General features: G+C 40.8%; 1 protein-coding gene across 4 annotated transcripts in view; it reads left to right on the forward strand.

The window, feature by feature from the left end:
* Positions 1-19,956, forward strand: part of LOC149449887 (myomegalin-like) — a 415,368-nt gene that overhangs the window by 217,518 nt on the left and 177,894 nt on the right. For all 4 annotated transcript variants that reach the window (XM_089692642.1, XM_089692639.1, XM_089692640.1 and 1 more), the window contains 3 exons: positions 426-569; positions 9,513-9,625; positions 15,824-15,963. In XM_089692642.1, coding sequence (XP_089548768.1) covers positions 426-569; positions 9,513-9,625; positions 15,824-15,963 — 397 coding nt within the window. The remainder of the gene's footprint in view (positions 1-425; positions 570-9,512; positions 9,626-15,823; positions 15,964-19,956) is intronic.

The raw sequence follows: 19,956 nt of genomic DNA on the forward strand, positions 1-19,956 counted from the left end.
ACACATACTCATCAAAGGAGAAACCTTTGTTTTTGTATTTTATACTATAGGTCTGCTGTATCCCATATAAAGGCCAAACAAAGAACTAGGCAGTTATATTTTCAGAACATTTCTGAGATTGCAATAATTAGTTTAAAGCACCATTAGGGAAAAACATTCATAAATTTATACTTTTTATGTTTTTATCTTAATAAATCCTCAAACGTATAAAATATACATATTCATATTTGCTACCATGTATAAAGCATCTTCTGCCCTGAAACAAAATGTGGCTCTAGATTTGATGTAAAACCAGCACGTTACTGAAATAAAAACTGTTCTAGTTGTAGAAGGGAAAGAATGAATAATACATGGTTAATGGGTTTTTTTCCTTGTTTTTTTACTGATTTTATTAATATTATTTCTAACTACTTTTTTGTTCAAAGGACCTTCAAATGAACTTGGCCGATCGGGGGGACAAACCAGTTGTGGAGTTTTTCAATCAGCATATTTTGAGTCCTAAAGAGAAAATGGCCTCCATGTACTGTACCAATCAGGAGAAACTTAGACACACTCAAAAGGTGTCATCAGTAAGTTCTACACATTTATTTAGTATCCATTCTAATGCTCAAATGTTGTGCTAGCCACAATAGGGTTCTCTTCCTTGAAATCAGGATTTCACTTGTTGCACAGTTTGAGATAAACTTTGATACTGTGGCCTGTATTTTCACAATATATAATGTCTTCCATTAAAGTAACACCAAAGCTTTTTTTGGGTGAAATAGGAAAGAGTTTGATACTTTATTTCTCTCTCTCTCTCTCTCTCTCTCTCTCTCTCTCTCTCTCTCTCATCTCATTTCACAGAAGTGAGTACACCCCTCACATTTGTGTAAATATTTTATTCTATATTTTCATGTAGCAACACTGAAGAAATTACACTTTGCTACAATGTAAAGTAGTGGCAACAAAAATGAGAACACCCCCAAGTGAAAATGTTCAAATTTGGCCCAGAGATTCACAGGTTGCCACTGGAGTCCTCTTCCACTCCTTCATGATGACATCATGGAGCTGGTGGATGTTAGCGACCTTGCGCTCCTCCACCTTCCGTTTGAGGATGCCCCACAGATGCTCAATAGGGTTTAGGTCTGGAGACATGCTTGGCCAGTCCATCACCTTTACCCTAGGCTTCTTTAGCAAGGCAGTGGTCGTCTTGGAAGTGTGTTTGGGGTCGTTATCATGTTGGAATACTGCCCTGCGGCCCAGTCTCCGAAAGGAGGGGATCTTGCTGTGCTTCAGTCTGTCACAGTACATGTTGGCATTCATGGTTCCATCAATGAACTGTAGCTCCCCAGTGCCGACAGCACTCATGCAGCCCCAGACCATGACACTTCTACCACCATGCTTGACTGTAGGCAAGACACACTTGTCTTTGTACTCCTCACCTGGGTGCCACCACACATTATTGACACCATCTGAACCAAAGTTTATCTTGGTCTCATCAGACCACAGGACATGGTTCCAGTAATCCATGTCCTTAGTCTGCTTGTTTTCAGCAAACTGTTTTCGGGCCGTCTTGTGCATCATCTTTAGAAGAGGCTTCCTTCTGGGACCATGCAGACCAATTTGATGCAGTGTGCGGCGTATGGTCTGAGCACTGACAGGCTGACTCCCCGCACCCCTTCAACCTCTGCAGAATTGCTGGCAGCACTCATACATCTATTTCCCGAAGACAACCTCTGGATATGAGCATGTGCACTCAGCTTCTTTGGTAGATCATGGCGAGGCCTGTTCTGAATGGAACCTGTCCTGTTAAACTGCTGTATGGTTTTGGCCACCATGCTGTAGCTCAGTTTCAGGGTCTTGGCAATCTTCTTATAGCCTAGGTCCTCTTTATGTAGAGCAACAATTCTTTTTTTTCAGATCCTCAGAGAGTTCTTTGCCATGAGGTGCCATGTTGAACTTCCAATGACCAGTATGAGAGAGTGAGAGCAATAACACCAAATTTAACACACCTGCTCCCCATTCATGCCTGAGACCTTGTAACACTAACGAATCACATGACACCGGGGAGGGAAAATGGCTAACTGGGCCCAATTTGGACATTTTCACTTAGGGGGTGTACTCACTTTTGTTGCTAGCAATTTAGACATTAATGGCTGTGTGTTGAGTTATTTTGAGGGGACAGCAAATTTACACTGTTATACAAGCTGTACACTCACTACTTTACATTGTAGCATAGTTCATTTCTTTAGTGTTGTCACATGAAAAGGTATAATTAAATATTTACAAAAATTTGAGGGGTGTACTAACTTCTGTGAGATACTGTATGTATATATATATATATATATATATATATATATATATGTTAGGTTTTTGACTGTAAACCCCAAGCATAAAACTGCTAGTGGCAAGTTCATGAGTTATAATCCCTAGGTTATCTTGCTTTTAACTCATATTTCCATAATAGTTTTAGGCTATGCATCCCAAATGACTTCCCATATATCTGTGAAGGTTCTCATTCACCAAGGTCATGGTAAAGCTAGTTGACCTGCTGAAGATATGTCACAGCTTTTTCAAGCAGCTTCTTCAGTTCTAATAAACATACACATGCACACATTTCAGTTTACAGAGTGAGATGTATAGAATAACACATTTCCCTTTCTGGACTGTGTGTTGTATGTAAGGGAAAGGAATAAAGTCTGTAGGAAACCTACGCACACAGACCAGTATCTGATTTTTCACTTCAGCTGCCCACTGGGACACAAACTGAGGATTATTAGAACACTGCAATTCTGGGCGGAGATGATAACAAACATACTTGGCTCTTATTAAAATGTCCACCAGGTCATGAGGCACAGGACCATCAAGCAGAGGGGATAAGGAGGTGACACAAAATATTATAGTCATCTTATATGCGGCTGGCTCAGAAACTTGTACATCCAAAAGAACCCAGCACCCAGTCATAAGCAAGTGATCTTGGTATATACAGTCCAGTGCTGTGAGGAATGCAAAAGGACTGTATAATGGAGAGACTAAACAGTTTTTCAACAAATAAAAGGCCCAGCATTTAAGGGGAAAGTGTGCAGGTCGGGACTTACCAGTCTTTGTACAATTTAAGGAAAAGAAAAGCGGTGTGGAAAAGGCCATCTATATCAGACTGGAACTGGACTGGAACCATCCTTAAACACAGATAAGGGCCTTTGACACCATCTCTCACCCATGTCACTCCAATCATTAGCTCACCAAAACTTAATGCCAACATGGGATTAGAAAAGAGTTTGAGCTACAAAATTTAACACTTACCATCATATTGGACAATCAACATCTACCATAAACATTCCATAGTGATCAAGGTGACGGAGTTGCTTGTATGGCTATAAATTCTGGGGTATATTCATGACCATCTTTAGACCAGAAGAAGCCCCTTGGATAAGCTGTGAAACATATTCAACATTACAGGGCAAGCTCAGTTGAATGTGACTAAGTACTACCAGTATACCATGACCTGAATAAATAAGAACCCCCATATAAATAATTGGGAGTGTCCTTTTACAGTTCAAACTAGTCTAGTCACATACACTAACTGTTCCCTAGCTTGAAATCAACAAATACAAATGAGGATTTTAGGCTGCAGTGCTATGTATAGTTATAGTAAGACATGGTGTCATAGCTGAAGGAGTACCTGTAAAGCACAAAGTGCCCAAAAAAAGGTAGGATGTGTGGGACACCGCAACTGAGAAAGCAGCACTGCTCTCCAGAGCTTTTGTACTGTTTTTATACTTAAAGCAGCTGCTAGTTGAGGAACACAGAAAGGGCTGCTGCTTATTTTTATATAACATCTCCGCCTAAAGCCCTTGCACAGCAAGAGTTAATTACTTAGTATGCCCAGGGGATTGTAGGACAGCTTCTTTCATTTACCTGATTCCTTGTTTGGCCATTCTCATCCTCCACTCCAAGCTCCGAAGTGTGGGCAGAGCCTCAGCGTTATTACATACCATACAGTGACATTAATCCTGTATGGTATGCTTTGGAGGCTGGAGTGTCTCCAGAGCTTGCAGAGCAGCTGCAGGGGGATCAGGCGCAGTGCTGGAGGGGGCCTGCTGGAGGTAGGAGCTAAAGTAGAACTATAGGCAAAACTTTTTTTTTTTCATTTTGGATAGAGTAAGGCAGAATTGTAACCGCTGTAAAGTTTATTGTTGCCCTCTGTCCCAATGGGGAGATTTACCTTCACTTCCTGTCCCATAGCCAAAACAGGAAGTGAAAGAAATTACCTGCAAATTAAGGGAATCTCTTGGGGACCCCCCCCCAAGTCACCAGAACTAAGGCCCCCATTAGAAGATCTCCCCTCTATTAGGTTTCTGGAGAAAACCAAAATTTGGGATTTCCGCTTATTTTCACTTTCAATTATAATGGTAAACAGGACAAACAGATAGAGCAGGGACAGCAATAAAAACTGCCAGGGGTTGTAATCCCTTTCTAATCCCTTTCCACTCCATCCAAAACTAAGAAAAAAGGTGTTGCAGTGTCGGGTGGTAGTGCCGATGCAAGGGTGTTTTTTTTCCTGGGCTTTTAATGCTTCTGCACATAATCAAGTTTATTTAATGCTCTGGATAAAGCAATATTGTAATAATATCCATGCAGATATAAGAATAGCATCCAGGAACATTCTTTTGTAGACTATGGTTTTACAAATGATGAATATTGTTTTTCCATTATACAGGTGAAACTCGAAAAATTTGAATATCGTGCAAAAATTCATTTATTTCAGTAATGCAATTTAAAAGGTGAAACTAATATATGAGATAGACTCATTACATGCAAAGCAAGATAGTTCAAGCCGTGATTTGTCATGATTGTGATGATTATGGCTTACAGCTCATGAAAACCCCAAATCCACAATCTCAGAAAATTTGAATATTACATGCAATCAATAAAACAAGGATTGTACATAGAACAATATCGGACCTCTGACAAGTATAAGCATGCATATGTACTCAGTACTTGGTTTGGGCCCCTTTTGCAGCAATTACTGCCTCGTGCTGCGTGGCATGGAAGCTATCAGCCTGTGGCACTGCTGAGGTGTTATGGAAGACCAGGATGCTTCAATAGCAGCCTTCAGCTCTTCTGCATTGTTCTGTCTCATGTCTCTCATCTTTCTCTTGGCAATGCCCCATAAATTCTCTATGGGGTTCAGGTCAGGCAAGTGTGCTAGCCAATCAAGCACAGTAATCCCACGGTCATTGAACCAGGTTTTGGTGCTTTTGGCAGTGTGGGCAAGTGACAAGTCCTGCTGGAAAATGAAGTCAGCATCTCCATAAAGCTTGTCTGCGGAAGGAAGCATGAAGTGCTCCAAAATCTCCTGGTAGGTGGCTGCGTTGACCCTGGACTTATGAATCACAGTGGACCAACACCAGCAGATGACATGGCTCCCCAAATCAACACAGACTTCAAGCATCTTGCAGTGTATGCCTCTCCATTCTTTCTCCATACTCTGGGTCCTTGGTTTCCAAATGAGATGCAAAAGTTGCTCTCATCAGAAAAGAGGACTTTGGACCACTGAGCAACAGACCAGGTCTGTTTTTCTTTAGCCCAGGTAAGACGCTTCTGACGTTGTTTGTTGTTCAGAAGCGGCTTGACAAGAGGAATATGATATTTGAAGCCCATGTACAGGAACCGTCTGTGTGTGGTGGCTCTTGATGCACTGACTCCAGCCTCAGTCCACTCCTTGTGAAAGTCCCCAACACTTTTGAATGGCCTTTTCCTGACAATCCTTTCCAGGCTGCGGTCATCCCTGCTGCTTGTGCACCTTTTTCTTCCACACTTTTCCCTTCCACATAACTTTCTATTAATGTGCTTTGATACAGCACTTTGGGAACATCCAACTTCTTTTGCAATTACCTTTTGAGGCTTTCCCTCCTTATGGGGGGTGTCAATGATAGTTTTCTGCACAACTGTCAGGTCAGCAGTCTTTCCCATGATTGTGATTCCTACTGAACCAGACTGAGAGACCATTTAAAGGCTCAGGAACCCTTTGCAGGTGTTATGGCTTAATTAGCTGATTAGAGTGGGACACTTTGAGCCTAGAATATTGCACCTTTTCACACTATTCTAATTTTCTGAGATTGTGGATTTGGGGTTTTCATGAGCTGTAAGCTTTAATCATCACAATTATGACAAATCACGGCTTGAACTATCTTGCTTTGCATGTAATGAGTCTATCTCATATATTAGTTTTACCTTTTAAGTTGCATTACTGAAATAAATGAACTTTTGTACGATATTCTAATTTTTCGAGTTTCACCTGTATAGTATGCAAACTGACATAGAGGTGGTATTTGAGAGCGAGCCATTGTCATTAATCATCTTGCTACCACTTATGTAAGGGTTATGGTGAAACAGAACTGCTTGAAGCTGGCCTGACTTAATAATCCTTATGGCAGCTGAATTTCCCTTATAGCAGAAGAGTTCTCTAGATTCTGATGATTCATGAATAGCTGTGATCTGTGACTGACAAGTCATCGATCTTAGTCAGTTATAAAACATGATTGCCATCTCATCCCCACAGTTTGCCATTCCTGCCACTAGATCCTTCTGCTCTGTGTCCAGAATCAGATCCTTTTAATGTACCCTCCACAACCTGCTCTCTCTGTGTTCCCTCCAATCCCTGCTGCTGTCCTCCTCTACTGGCATAGGCAGAGACAGTGGGTGGTGGAGGGGATCAAACTGCGGGCACACAGTTCCCTGAATGAACATGAGAGTACTCCTATGTTCATTCATAACTGAAGGGATTGGTAAACATGAATGGCAAAGGAAAAGGAGAAGGAGTTACCACAAGGACTTCAAGGACTTCCTTGTTGAGCATACCTCTGCTGTGACTGCTATTCTGCTATGACCAGGTTAACCTTTCCTTCGGGTAGTGCCCCACTGAGATCCTTGCAGTAACCTCTTCAGAGCTGGAGATGTGCATTTAAAGATCTTCCGCTGGTTTTTTCTAGACTTCCTCTGCTTTGAGGATGTCTATTTTCGAATCAAGTTACACAGATACACTGACTAATTTATCATTATACTAGTAATTTACCCTGAAGAAGGAACTCCGTTCTGAAACATGGAGGGAATTGTGGGAAGATTTTATTATTGCCAAGCAAGACATGTATCTATATTGTTGTATTTCTAAATACACTTGGGTATATGCTGGCTCAATTATTTGGTGTATGATATTGTATTTTACCTTTGTCCCCTTGGCCATTTGGCCAATTTTTTTTTGAATAATAAAGGTTGCTTTTTTCATATATTTCATGTTTCATATCTTCTGCCTCTAAAGTCCCCTGGGGAATCTTTTGACCTTTTGGTTGCCTTTCTTAAGACAGCAGTGGAAGGCATTTGTTCACGCTGCTGTCAATTACAACAAGTGAGCCAGTGAGAGAGAGGACAGGGCCGAGCCATTGCTCCATGTGTGAATGGACACATGGAGCAGCAGGTGTCCCCATAGCAGGCTAATAGGGAGGAGCCAGGAGAGCCTGCAGGGGACCCGAGAAGAGGAGGATCCGGGCTGCTTTGTGCATAACCACTGCACACTGCAGGTAAGTATAGGCATGTTTGTTATTAAAAAAAAAAAAGTATGCCTTTAGAATCACTGTCAATGTGCAATGATCGTGTATTTTGTTCACCTGCCTGTTTCCTTACATTTAGCCAGGGTTCACACAATGCTCTACAGGATACCGCATGTAATTCGCACAGGAATCACACTTCATTCCTGTGCGAATTACATGCAAATGTCTATGCGATACAACTTAGGTATACATTATGTATGGCTCAAATCACATCACATCCTCACCAAAAAGCTGCAGGACCTTTTTTAAATCCGCAACTGAATTGTATCGCATGTGTATTCTCACTCATGCGATGCAATTTCTGGCAATCACATTGCGTTTTGGGATCTGTTTCGGGGTGTCTTTAATTTATCATTGACACCCACACCAGATCGCATGAATGCGATGCGATTGCAATGCAGTGTGGGAAACTCACAGGGTTTGAAGTGTTTCCTGCACCGCATTGGTGTAAACCCGAGCTTACAGCATATAGCCTAAGTTTGGTCAAACATTTTTTTTTAAATCAACAAAGGGAAGTCACTTACCATGAATGCATAGTATTCCTGATGGTTGTTGCTTTATCCTTCCTGGCGGTAATCCCGAGTGTGACTCGGGTTTAATTTCAGTACCAAAAGCGGTAACCCCAACCAACACTCGGGATTACACTGCAGCGATCCCTCGAGCCTTACCTTGTCCCACGATCCTGCAAGGTCCCCCTGGCCATGTCCACCTGCCGATGCCCGCATCCGTCTTTCGGGTTACGGTCCCTGCAAGTGTACAGGGGTGGCAATGGCGGGAGATTCAAAAAAGTTAAATTTTGACATACACACAATACACTGTAATCTGTTAGTATTACATTACTGTATCAAACCATTTCACCTAAATTTTGTCCCTAGTGCTTTGTCCAGTGCCTTGCCTGCACTTTTACCCTTCTTTCTGCCTGGAAACTGAGAAACGTCTATGGCGTCCAAAAAGTGTCCCTTTAGGTCAAAAGCAGTTTTAGATTAGCTAGAAAACAGCTATAGTGAATTAGAGTCACTTGCAGAATTGAGCGATAATGATTCGTGGGGAAATTCGTCATCAGACACTGAAAACGATTCTGTGACTGAGCTCAGTGATGTGCGAACTTGGCGCTCTATTTCAAATTTCAGTGTTTTTGGTTTGTTTACATTATTAAATTTATTATTATATTATTATTTTTTATAATTATTTATTATATTATAATTTACGATTTTGTGTTTCATTCTTTATCATACCCGGGATGTTTACTAATTTTGCAAATTTCCATGCAAAAAAATTTACCGCTTTGACATTCAAAAATATTGATTAGTTAGACCACCAGGGAGGTTAATGAACCCTCCAGCCTGGCAGCCATAATTTAACTGTGCTGCAGCAATTAACAGAGCTCAGGGACCTGTCACAGGCACTTATCAAGAATATGACTATGCTCCTCCTTTCCACCTCCTCCATTCGTAGAACTATAGTACTGTGTACTATAGATTCCATTAATGAAAAAGAGGTGGACATTTCATTAATCTGCCCTTCCTCCATTCATAGAGGGCTTTTCATTCATGGAAGCTATAATGCACCTTCTATGAATGGAGACAGGAGCACAAAGTGCGGGCATAATCAGCACTCCTAATGAGTGCCTGTGACATTTCCCTCATCTCTTTTAACCCCCACAGCACCACAATACTGCAGCTGCCTGGATAGGGGGAGTTCAGAGGACATTGGATTTCAGCTAAAGCAGCAGTCATCAGCAATAGGAACACTTTGCATTGATAGCAGGTACTATTCTTTGTGCTACCTTAAAACAAAATGTATGACTAAAGGTAGTCTTTTAAAAAAAAAATTTAATGTTTGAAAATTTAATTTTGGGTCAGGAGATTGTGGATTTACATTATATTTGATGTCTCATGCATTATATTTTTTTGTCCTTCACAGCTCTTCAAGTTATTTGAGGAACTGATTGCAAACAAAACTAGACTAAGTGAGGTACTGCAAACTGAGAAGCAGATTTACAGCTGCTTAATTAAATGTCACACAGATTGTGACAGGTAAGTGCACTGTATATCACTTCTAAAGCTGCATGTAGATTATTGGAGACAGTTTCATGCATTGCAGACAACTAAAGATAAACAGAATGTGGTATCCTACATGCAATTAAAGATTAGAAAACCAGTATGTTTGATTGCAAAAAACACTTTACTTTTACTTTACGTTTTACATTTCATTAAGTAAAATTACATAATATATTGGCTGTCTTAGTTATGAGCCTTTTTAAAGCTATACAAAGTACTTTATCACCCATACTGATTTATTTCTGCTGTGTAGGACAGCGGGGTTGATGAAGACAGAGTGCATTGCAGGAAAATTAATTGATTGTTATGTCACCAGTCACAATCCTTGTTTCATATTCATATCTGGGGAGCAGAAATTATAGCTACATCAAGCCCCGTATTCTTATCATTGAGGTGTTTAATCCTTGTTTCATATTCATATCTGGGGAGCAGAAATTATAGCTACATCAAGCCCCGTATTCTTATCATTGAGGTGTTTTTACTGATTAATAATTGTGGTATTAAAGGGAATCTCAATGTAGAAAATGTAGAAAAAAATTGCAAAGTGCACTTCAATAGCACACCAGCAGTGCATAGAGAGCTTCATGGAACGGGTTTCCATGGCCGAGATGCTGCATCCAATCCCTACATCACCAAGTGCAATGCAGATCATCGGATTCAGTGGTGTAAAGCACGCCACCACTGGACTCTAGAGCAGTGGAGACATTTTCTCTGAAGTGACGAATCACACTTCTCTGTCTGGCAACCCAATGGACGTGTCTGGGTTTTTGCGGTTGCCAGGGGAAAGGTACTTGCCTGAATGCATTGTGCCAAGTGTAAAGTTTGGTGGAGGGGGGATTATGGTGTGGGGGTGTTTATCGGGTTGGGCTTGGCCCCTTAGTTCCAGTTCGGAACTCTTAAAGCATCAGCATACCAAGACATTTTGGACAATTTCATGCTCTCAACTTTGTGGACACAGTTTGGGGATGACCCCTTCCTGTTAAAAAATGACCAGTGCACAAAGCAAGGTCCATAAAGACACGGATGAGCGCGTTTCGGGTGAAGGAACTTGACTGGCCTGCACAGAGTCCTGACCTCAACCCAATAGAACACCTTTGGATGAGTCACAGCCAGGCCTGCTTGTCCGACATCTGTGCTTGACCTCACAAATGCTCTTCTGGAAGAGTGGTCAAACATTCCCATAGACATACTCCTAAACCTTAAGGACAGCCTTCTCAGAAGAGTTGAAGCTGTTATAGCTGCAAAAGGTGAGCCAACTCAATATTGAGCCTTACAAACTAAGACTGGAATGCCATTAAAGTTCATGTGCATGTAAAGGCAGTCGTCCCAATACTTTTGGCAATATAGTGTATTTCATGCGAGGCTTACTAGAGCTGCATGACCTTCAGACTATAGAAAGGTCATGTATAGCATATGTTATTATGCAGATCCACCACAAATGCACTCTTCAGGAACTGCCCACTGAGGCGAAGCACAAGTTCTCTTTAAGGCACTCCATATGGAAACATGGCCCAAAAAGCACTCTCAATTCCTCACATATGGCACTGCTACTAATCTAGTCTTGCTCCAAGTCCCCCACATGACCATGCTCAGAAAAAAAGAGATGGATACTTATACTCCACATAGTGAAAATCTGCCATCCACTCCCCCTTCATCAGGGTAAAGTAAACATAAAACATAGTCATAATGATGAAAAAGTATGTCTAAATATGCCTGCGTATGATAATATAGCACAAATCCTAGAACATCACATGATAACAACATACATTATTTGTCACACAAACTTCAGTTGTATGCATTCAGTTGAGACAATTGAAGTTTATTACAATTTGGTTTTTATTATGTGATGTAGAATTTATGGTATATGCTCATGTGCATGCATATTTAGACATCATTTTTTTGTCATTTTGTTTTAGGTTTATTCTTGTATACTTGATGAATGAGGAATGGTGTTGTCCACAAAATCCATTGAATGATTTTATGTTACTTTTAACCAACAATTAAAATGATCTTATACTGTTTTATCCTGTTTTGGTCTTGCACTCCTTTCTGTATTTCTGTGGTTTGAGTTACTCTTGGCTGCCCATTTAGGGAAGATTTGCTGTGTGGGGTTACCTCGTCAGAGCTGTCAAGCTTGTTTGATGCTTTCCTTTGTCTGACTACATGTGCAAGCTCCCAGCATCTCCTTGAGTATGTTGTTCTGGACTCCCTACTTCTGAGGCACTGGAAGCTTTTCTATTGCTAGAGCCAACCTAAAGATATACTGTATCTGGAGGAAGCATAATGGCAGATTTAATAATACCCAATACAAACGTAAGCTGACATAGGGCATGCATAGGAGGAAGATACATTTTTCTTGACTATTACAGGTAACCAACAGCCATAGTCAATCAGTTATTTGGAGCAGGGGTATGAAAACAAGAGAGATGAACTGAATTATGGTAATACGTTGTAATAAATTATGTTTTTGAGCTGCATTTGACAACACATTAATTGATAGTTGTCTTATAAAGCTTTAACAGAACAAGGAAAAAAGTATCTCACAACTTACTGTTGTATACATTTGATCCTTGTCCATCATCACTTCTCTTCTGCCTTTTATTGCTAATAGCCCATCCACATTCATGATTGGGCTTCCATATAGACCACCTAAAATTGAGCATCACTGCTTGCAACAATTCATTTTACTTCAGTCTTAGCTTTGTATGCTTTTTTTTAATTTTTATTTAGAAGTATGCAACAGTTACAATGAAACAACATGGAAAGGCGATGACCTGAATCGTAATAGTGGTTTAACCAAAAAGCAAATGCAAAACTCACCATATAAATAAAAACACTGTACGTTGCCCCCCACTGGATAACTACAGAAACACCATTAAACTGCCAGAGCAGAGGGAAGTCTACTGCAATATCAGTTCCACTGGAACTGCGCATACCAGATTTTCTGATGTTCTGGGAAAAAGAGGAGAAGAGAAAAGAAAGGGACAGGAATAGTAAAGGAGAAAAAAAAAAGGTGGGGGAAGAACCAGCTAGCACATATTGCCCATGGCTCAGACTGAAATTGCATATATTAAACATATTGGAGGTATGCGTCTGAGAAGCGAAAGAGGTCCCAGTAAAACCATCTGGACTTATGTTACTCTGATTTGTCTCTGATATCGGAAGTCAAATTCTCCATCTGTTTGATGTCATTCACCCTGGTGAACCAATGAGTCACAGTCAAGGCTGCCTGTTGCTTCCACTGAGATGGGATAAACACACGTGCAGCGTTGAGAAGATGCTTAAGGAGAGATTTATGATAGTGTTTTTCCGACACTATAAGTAAGGTTAAGGAGGACTGCTGTTGGGTTATTGTGTAGAGATATGTCCACAAATTTGTATGAGTTGGAGCACTGGTTGCCAGAAGGACTGAAGTTTGAGGCAATCCCAAAAATGTGAAGGACAGGTGTTGTTCACAACGCCAACACTGGTCAGATTGGTTGGGAAAAATTTTGGCCAGGACCGATGGGGTTCTGTACCAACGAGTAATGAGTTTATATGAAGACTCTTGGTATTTGCTGCAAAGGGAAGACTTATGCACAAATAGGAGAAATCAGTCCTTCTGGGGAATGGTAAAGCTCATCTGTAAGTCCCGTGCCCATTTCTCTAAGAAAGGGGGGGTCAGCAGACGCATGGAGGTCCGATAGTATTTTAGAGCAGGTCGACAGGGTGCAACGAGTTGGGCCATCTTGTAGGCACAGTTCTTCAAAGGAGAGAAGCCACCTAGGAAAAAGCTCCAGCCTAGGCAAAGAACCTAAAAAATGGGAGAGCTGAAGGGCTCTTCAATAGTCTAGAGTTATGGGTGTCTGTCCACCAAATAGTGACTGAGCAGGAATCCATGTGGGAGGAGATGAGAAGCACAAAGTAGACCTTTCGAGGTCTGTCTTAAAAAGTGTGGGTCTGTGAGGCCCGGGGAAAAGGCTGGGTGGCCAATAACTGGTGTCATCGGCAAAGTAAAGCCGGATATGGAAGATAGTCCACCTCTGCTAGTGTGGGACTAATGACTGGATGTGAGGCTAAATAGGCAGTGTACATATTGCTCGCCCAGGGTAACGCTGCTAGTGGAGCTTGGGCCATCTCCCTCTCCAGTTCCACCCATAGTTTCATATCCTCATGTCTGCACCAATCAACCACCTGCATCGTGTGAACAGCCATGCAATACAGGGCCAGATCCAGGAAGCCCATGCCCCTTTTGAGCTTGGGGTGCAGCAACAGAGCCCAACCAGTACATGGACATTTTCCCCACCACAGAAAGCGCGTGAATGCAAAGCGAACAGCACGAAAAAAATCGCTGGGGTATCTTGATTAGTAACATCTGTAGCAAGTATAGATGTCTGGGCATGGCATTCATCTTTAAAATATTACAACGGCCAAACCAGGAGACGGCCAGCCCATCCCATTTCGGAAGGTCTGCCTGCAATTTGACCAAGAAAGGTTGGAAATTCCGAAGGAAGACATCAGATAAATTGGCAGGTATGTTTGTCCCGATGTATTCTAGGGAACAGCTTACCCATTTAAATGGGATTGAAGGCTCCTGAGTGTGGATTCTGGTATGGAGACATTCAACGCTTCCGATTTTTGGAGATTAATTTTAAACTTGGAAAGAGCCCCATAAAGTTTCAATTCTTATAATAAAGAAGGCAGTGAAATCACTGGATTGGAAATATAGAACAAAAGGTCATTGCAACGCCCCCGCCCGAACCCCGCTAATGTTCGGGTTGGAGTTGGCATGACAGAGAAAAGGTTCTAAGGTAAGTACAAATAGTAAAGGTGACAGGGGGAACCCTGTTTGGTGCCGTTAGAAATTGGGAAGGGGTCAGATTTTAGACCATTCACGAGAACAGTGGCAGTGGGGTTACTGTACAAAGCAGAGACCCATCGTAAAATGGAAGAGGGCATCCCAACAAGACGTCACGTCTCCTGAAGGAACCTCCAGTCTACGCGATTGAACGCCTTCTCAGCGTCAGTGGACAGAAGCATGATAGGGACACTAGATCTCCTAGCTTGCTCAATAACATTTAAAGTACAGATAGTGTTATCTCTAGCTTCTCACGTGGGTATGAAGCCAACTTGATCAGGTGCGATGAGACGTGGCATCAGCGCATTCACACGCGAAGCCAAGATTTTTGTAAATATTTTAAGGTCACAGTTCAGAAAGGAGATATACCTATAACTGGAGCATAACGGGGTCCTTATCAGGTTTCGGAATGACTGTGACGGTAGCCCATAACATATCCTGAGGGATGGCATGTCCTTCTAAAATAGCATTAAAGGAAGACAGGAAATGAGGTGCCAAGCAATCACGGAACGTTTTATAATAAAGCAGGGAAAAACTGTCTGGTGGGGAGCCTTCTCTGTTTGGGTAGAGGCTATGGCTGCAGCGAATTCCTCCGTGAGATGGGTTGAGAAAGTGACTCCTGTTCTTGGGTAAGGGTAGGGAGGTTAGCGTCGTGGAGATACTCCCGAATGGAATCCAAGGAAGGGCAGTTCGAGGAAATGGGCGAAACCCGGTCTATGGTATAAAGTTTGAGTTAAAATTCCCGGAAAGTCTTCGTCATATCCGAAGAGGTATGGAGTTTGGTGCCAGCGGAATCAAGCATGGTTGGGATATAAGACCGAGATTGCCTGTCTCTCAACACATTAGCTAATAATCGACTGCACTTGTCATCATATTCATAAAACATTTGGCGTGTATTAAGCAAGATCTGCTTTGCGTTACGGAAAAATTGGTCCCTGATCGCTTCCTGATGCTTGTATGCTTTTGATTGTTGCTGAACCTGTTCTATACAGTAAGAAGATGGGGCTAGGAACAGGGTAGATATGCTAAAAAGAACCACCTAGTCTTTAAAGTTGTAAAGGTTTGGTTGGCATTCAGCCTTTAGTTTCTTTCTATCCTTTCTGGAACTGAATTGAAAAATATGGCAGTGAGATCCTGTAGTATTCAAGAAATAAGAAATCAGAAGATGACTGCACATTTGGTTCCACCTATGCCTAAAATGTACATTTTTAGTGTACTGACATGTTAATTAACACAAACTCTTGCTTTTGCAGATTGTTTCTCTATCTTATTCTGTTTATTAAATGGTGAAAATATTATGAATAGACTTTAATGCTTTAAACTCTTTATTTTAACAGTGTTAGTTTCAGCTCGAAAATTCTCAATGAGCTTCTGACTATACAGGCACTGAGGAGTCAGCTTGAAGAAACCTTGATGAAAACAATTGAACAACTAGTTGCCCTGCAGTCGGAAAACATATTTGTATCTGGTTTTGGAGGTGGGGACACAGAGTTTTTGAACTTTCCTATGAAGCATGACAACTAATAACAGATTGTTTGACTGCTTCTTAACTAGAGTGAATTGTGTTGCTTAACTTACCCAAATCACATCAGCTAACAAAATAAATCTGCTGATTGAAATTACATAATTAATTGCTAACTTAAGCTAACCAATTCAGCAGTAGATATCTTTATTTATTTTAGCTTTCCTCATATTACATATATTTTAATACATTTAGACACCTCATATTTATGAAAATTTTTTTGACTAATCCTTCCTGTCCCGTATATGTTATAGATGTTGATCTGGTAAGCCTGTTTCCAGTTTCTACATGTGTCTGTACTTCTAGTTCTATTAGACCCTTGATTGTCTCTATATGGTGAACAAGAGCTATCCTCCAAAAGTTCTTACTCTTTCCCATGCTTTTTCTTACACACCCTGTCTCCAGATTGTGTCATACCCTTTAAAGTGCTCTCATGCATATACTGCCTATGTTCATACATTCACATTTCTCTCCTGCATGTTACTCAATGTCATACCCTTCGGCGCTCTCCGGTTTACTGCCCACTGTCATACCATCTGGTACTTCTCTTTTGCATATTCTGCGCACTATCATAACTTTTGACAATCTTGTCTGGCATATACTATCCACTCATACGTCCTCTGTCACTCCTTCCCTGCACACACTGCCCCCTGCCATACTTTGCAGCACCCTCTCCTGCACATACTGCTCACCACCATGGCCTTTGGCAACCCACTCCTGCATATAAAAAACGTTAATTTCCTCCTTTATTACACAATTGTACACATTGTTTCTACTTCTCATTGACATTTCTGTATATAAAACACTTCTTCAACATTGTGATATCCTTAACCTTGCCCGTTCTGGAACGAGCACAATTTTGCTAGTCAAAATAAAATGGTTTTTATGCCTGCATTGTGTTTTGTCATATTTGTGTTGTGCATGTCTTAATATGTTTAAGGTAAGTTTAATTCTTAAATGACTAAATGTAAATGATAGCCATGTAAGCAGAATAATCAGTCAGTCCACCTTTATTCTTTTTTTAAGTAGCTTTTATTTGGATGTCATCATGAAGAAGGATGCAAAATTTCAGTGCCACTCAGGTTCACCTTTGTAAAGGCAAAATAGACAAGTGTACATACATACATACACAAAAGCTGTATATCTCAAGCTATCAATGAAAGGACACTCCTCTCCAAATATTAGACACTATTCCCATCTATCGAGATATTTGATTAGGTTGATGTTATTTTTAAGTTAAGGTTATCATAAAACCTTCTGTTTAGAAATATGTTTGTAAGAATTTAACACCATATAGGTTGAGAAGAAAGCTGAGAGCATGAAAATCATTGATAGTTCATCATTGGAATCTGGGAGAGTCATCCAGTCCTGTGGGAATGCTATATGTGATACTGCATAGTATTTATTAATAAAAGGTACATCTAAACTTCCTGTAAATATGTCCTTTAAAAAGGTGGAACTATTAATCTGGGGGCAAGTGGAGGCCCACATGAATTTAAAGACTAATTTGTGGTATATAGAAAGTAAAGGCAAAACATGAACTCTTATATCCTAATTTGTCGCCATGTCTTCACTAGACCATCCAACCTTCTAAGTATGGGATAGTTAACTTTGTAGAGAGTTTCATTAGTAGTATTGAGGTGAATCCTCAGGCCACCAGGATGCCTATGTGAAAGCAAAACTGCCCTGAAACACCCACCTAGAGATTATGTGGGGTATAGAAGTTTATTACTTTAGATTTTGATCTGTTGATATGGAAACCCAAGAGATTTTTTGCAAGTTTTTCATTGCAATATTTAATAATGGTATTGGTTGGAAATGTGCCCATGTTTAGAGGTCTTTGTCAAGTTTGGAAATCATCAGAATACTTCTGAGCATTTCTGCATCTTGAAACCTTTCATACATGATCTTGCTATATTTACTGTATGGAGAGCAGGGGTTTCAGGTATTTGTTTTTTTAAAAAAGAGCTGCTAAGCCATCTGTCCCAAGGTTTCTTATTTGTTTTGAGTCTGTCTTGTAATGGCCTGTTTTATTTTTAAACCAAAAAATGTCCAAATAAGTTTAGAAAAGTGGTAGAGGGACAGGGGCATAATGCAAGATCATGAAAAAATAGTATCGGCTACATCTTCCAGAAAAACATTGACAGGGGGAGTAACATTTAACTAAACAAAATACACCTAAACTACGTTGAATTTTAAGTAGAATTAGTTTGCTCCTTGCTTCCAGATACTGCAATTTATTGGCTAAAATTGAGTCTGCTTAGGTAACCTTTTTATAGTGTTTTTACTTTGTCCCAGTAACTGCCTTTCAGTTATGTTGCAGATGGTCAGGTCCAATATGATTTTGTTAAATTTGTGTTTGATGAAGAGGATTGGAGGGAGAAGATGGTATATTCCACGTATACCATCTTCTCCCTCCAATCCTCCTAAGAGACTTCCCCTGGCTTGGTAATAAGAATGGATGTTACACTTTTCTTTCTGCATACATGTGTTCTTACACAACATTACACTAATGATTGCTATTACTACCATAACTCATTTTTACTAATGTTATTAGTTTTATGAATTCTGCCATTTCTAATAGACCCTTTAGCTGAATTGCTCATTGTGGATGAACCAACAGACAATGTATGGTTCATGCAATGGTGCGGGTTCCTCTGTGTTTATGGATGTCTATAGGTTGATATTTTATATATTTTTTATATATTGTATATATTTTCCATATACATATTATACAACTTTTATGTATGTGTATTTATAGTTTATACACATTGTATGCATCAGACAATCAGTTTAATGTTATTAACACACCAATTTTAAAATCGTTTCTACTATTGCATTCATAAGCTGCACTTTAATGTATCATTTACCATATATACACATTTTATATTCATTGATTTCAATTGTATTAATTGTATGATTTTTTCATTTGAATGACCATTGATTATTTATTGTACTTTGTTGACACCCGGGCCCCTCCCCCCGGCCCCGGACAGCCCAACCCATTTGGGAGGGTCCTATTTTAGTCTGTGGGCATAAATGGGAGCATACACTCTCAGTCCAGTCAGCTCTGAGGAAGAAGGCATGACCTTCGAAACGCGTCAGCTGGACTGAGTACCTATACCCATGATGGGATTCGCGCTGGCCTCGTACCTTTGAAGTCCCTTGGTGGACTTACATGCCTATTTTTATTCGCTGTTTGTGAGTACCTTTCCTTCATTTAATAAATTTTTGTTACTGAGGTAATGCACAAGGTTGGTGCGCTTCTTGTTGTTTTACTTTGCAGTTAGTTCGGGCTCCCCCAGCCTTGGTTTGGAGCTGCACGACCTTGGATACTCCGGTGGTTGCTTCTCTGGAGGTTTTAATTCCATCTACTCGCCACCGGCCTGGGTCCCGGAGCGCAGGAGAATCTTTTTTGGTTTATTCTCTTAATGCACCTTCATAGCCAGGCAACACAAGGCAGAAGACATGAGGCCAGCCTGTAAAGCTGCTTTGCAGTGGATCCTGTTGTGGGTGCTCCCCTTGGAATGTAGCACAACTTGTGGAGTTAGCCACAGGGTGCTTTACAGGTCCCAATACATGATCCGCCTGGTGCAAAGCACAGTCTCTGAAGCCCCCCTGCAAGGGTATCATGAAGAGTAAAGCTAGGAAGCAGTAATTTCCCCCTTATTCCTGCTCTTGGCATGGTGAATATAGGGTAGAAGCCTTTTAAATGTCCATCTCAGGGTGCCCAGTTATTTTGGGGTGAGATACAAATCGCTGTCCACCATTTCAAAGGTGCAATGTAGGATGTCGCTGTAGGCTCTTTAGTTGTGTTACTGAAGGACACCTAGTGTGGCATTACTATGCCATGCGCTGCCTCTGAGAGTGGAGGTCTGCACAAATGGACAATGCTGCACCTTTGTGAATTAGGCACATTGGCACCTGTGCAACTGAAGCACGCTCTTC

Source organism: Staurois parvus, unplaced genomic scaffold, assembly GCF_062004578.1.
Source record: "Staurois parvus isolate SC_StPar_1 unplaced genomic scaffold, SC_StPar_1.0 ptg000597l, whole genome shotgun sequence".
NCBI lineage: Eukaryota > Metazoa > Chordata > Amphibia > Anura > Ranidae > Staurois > Staurois parvus.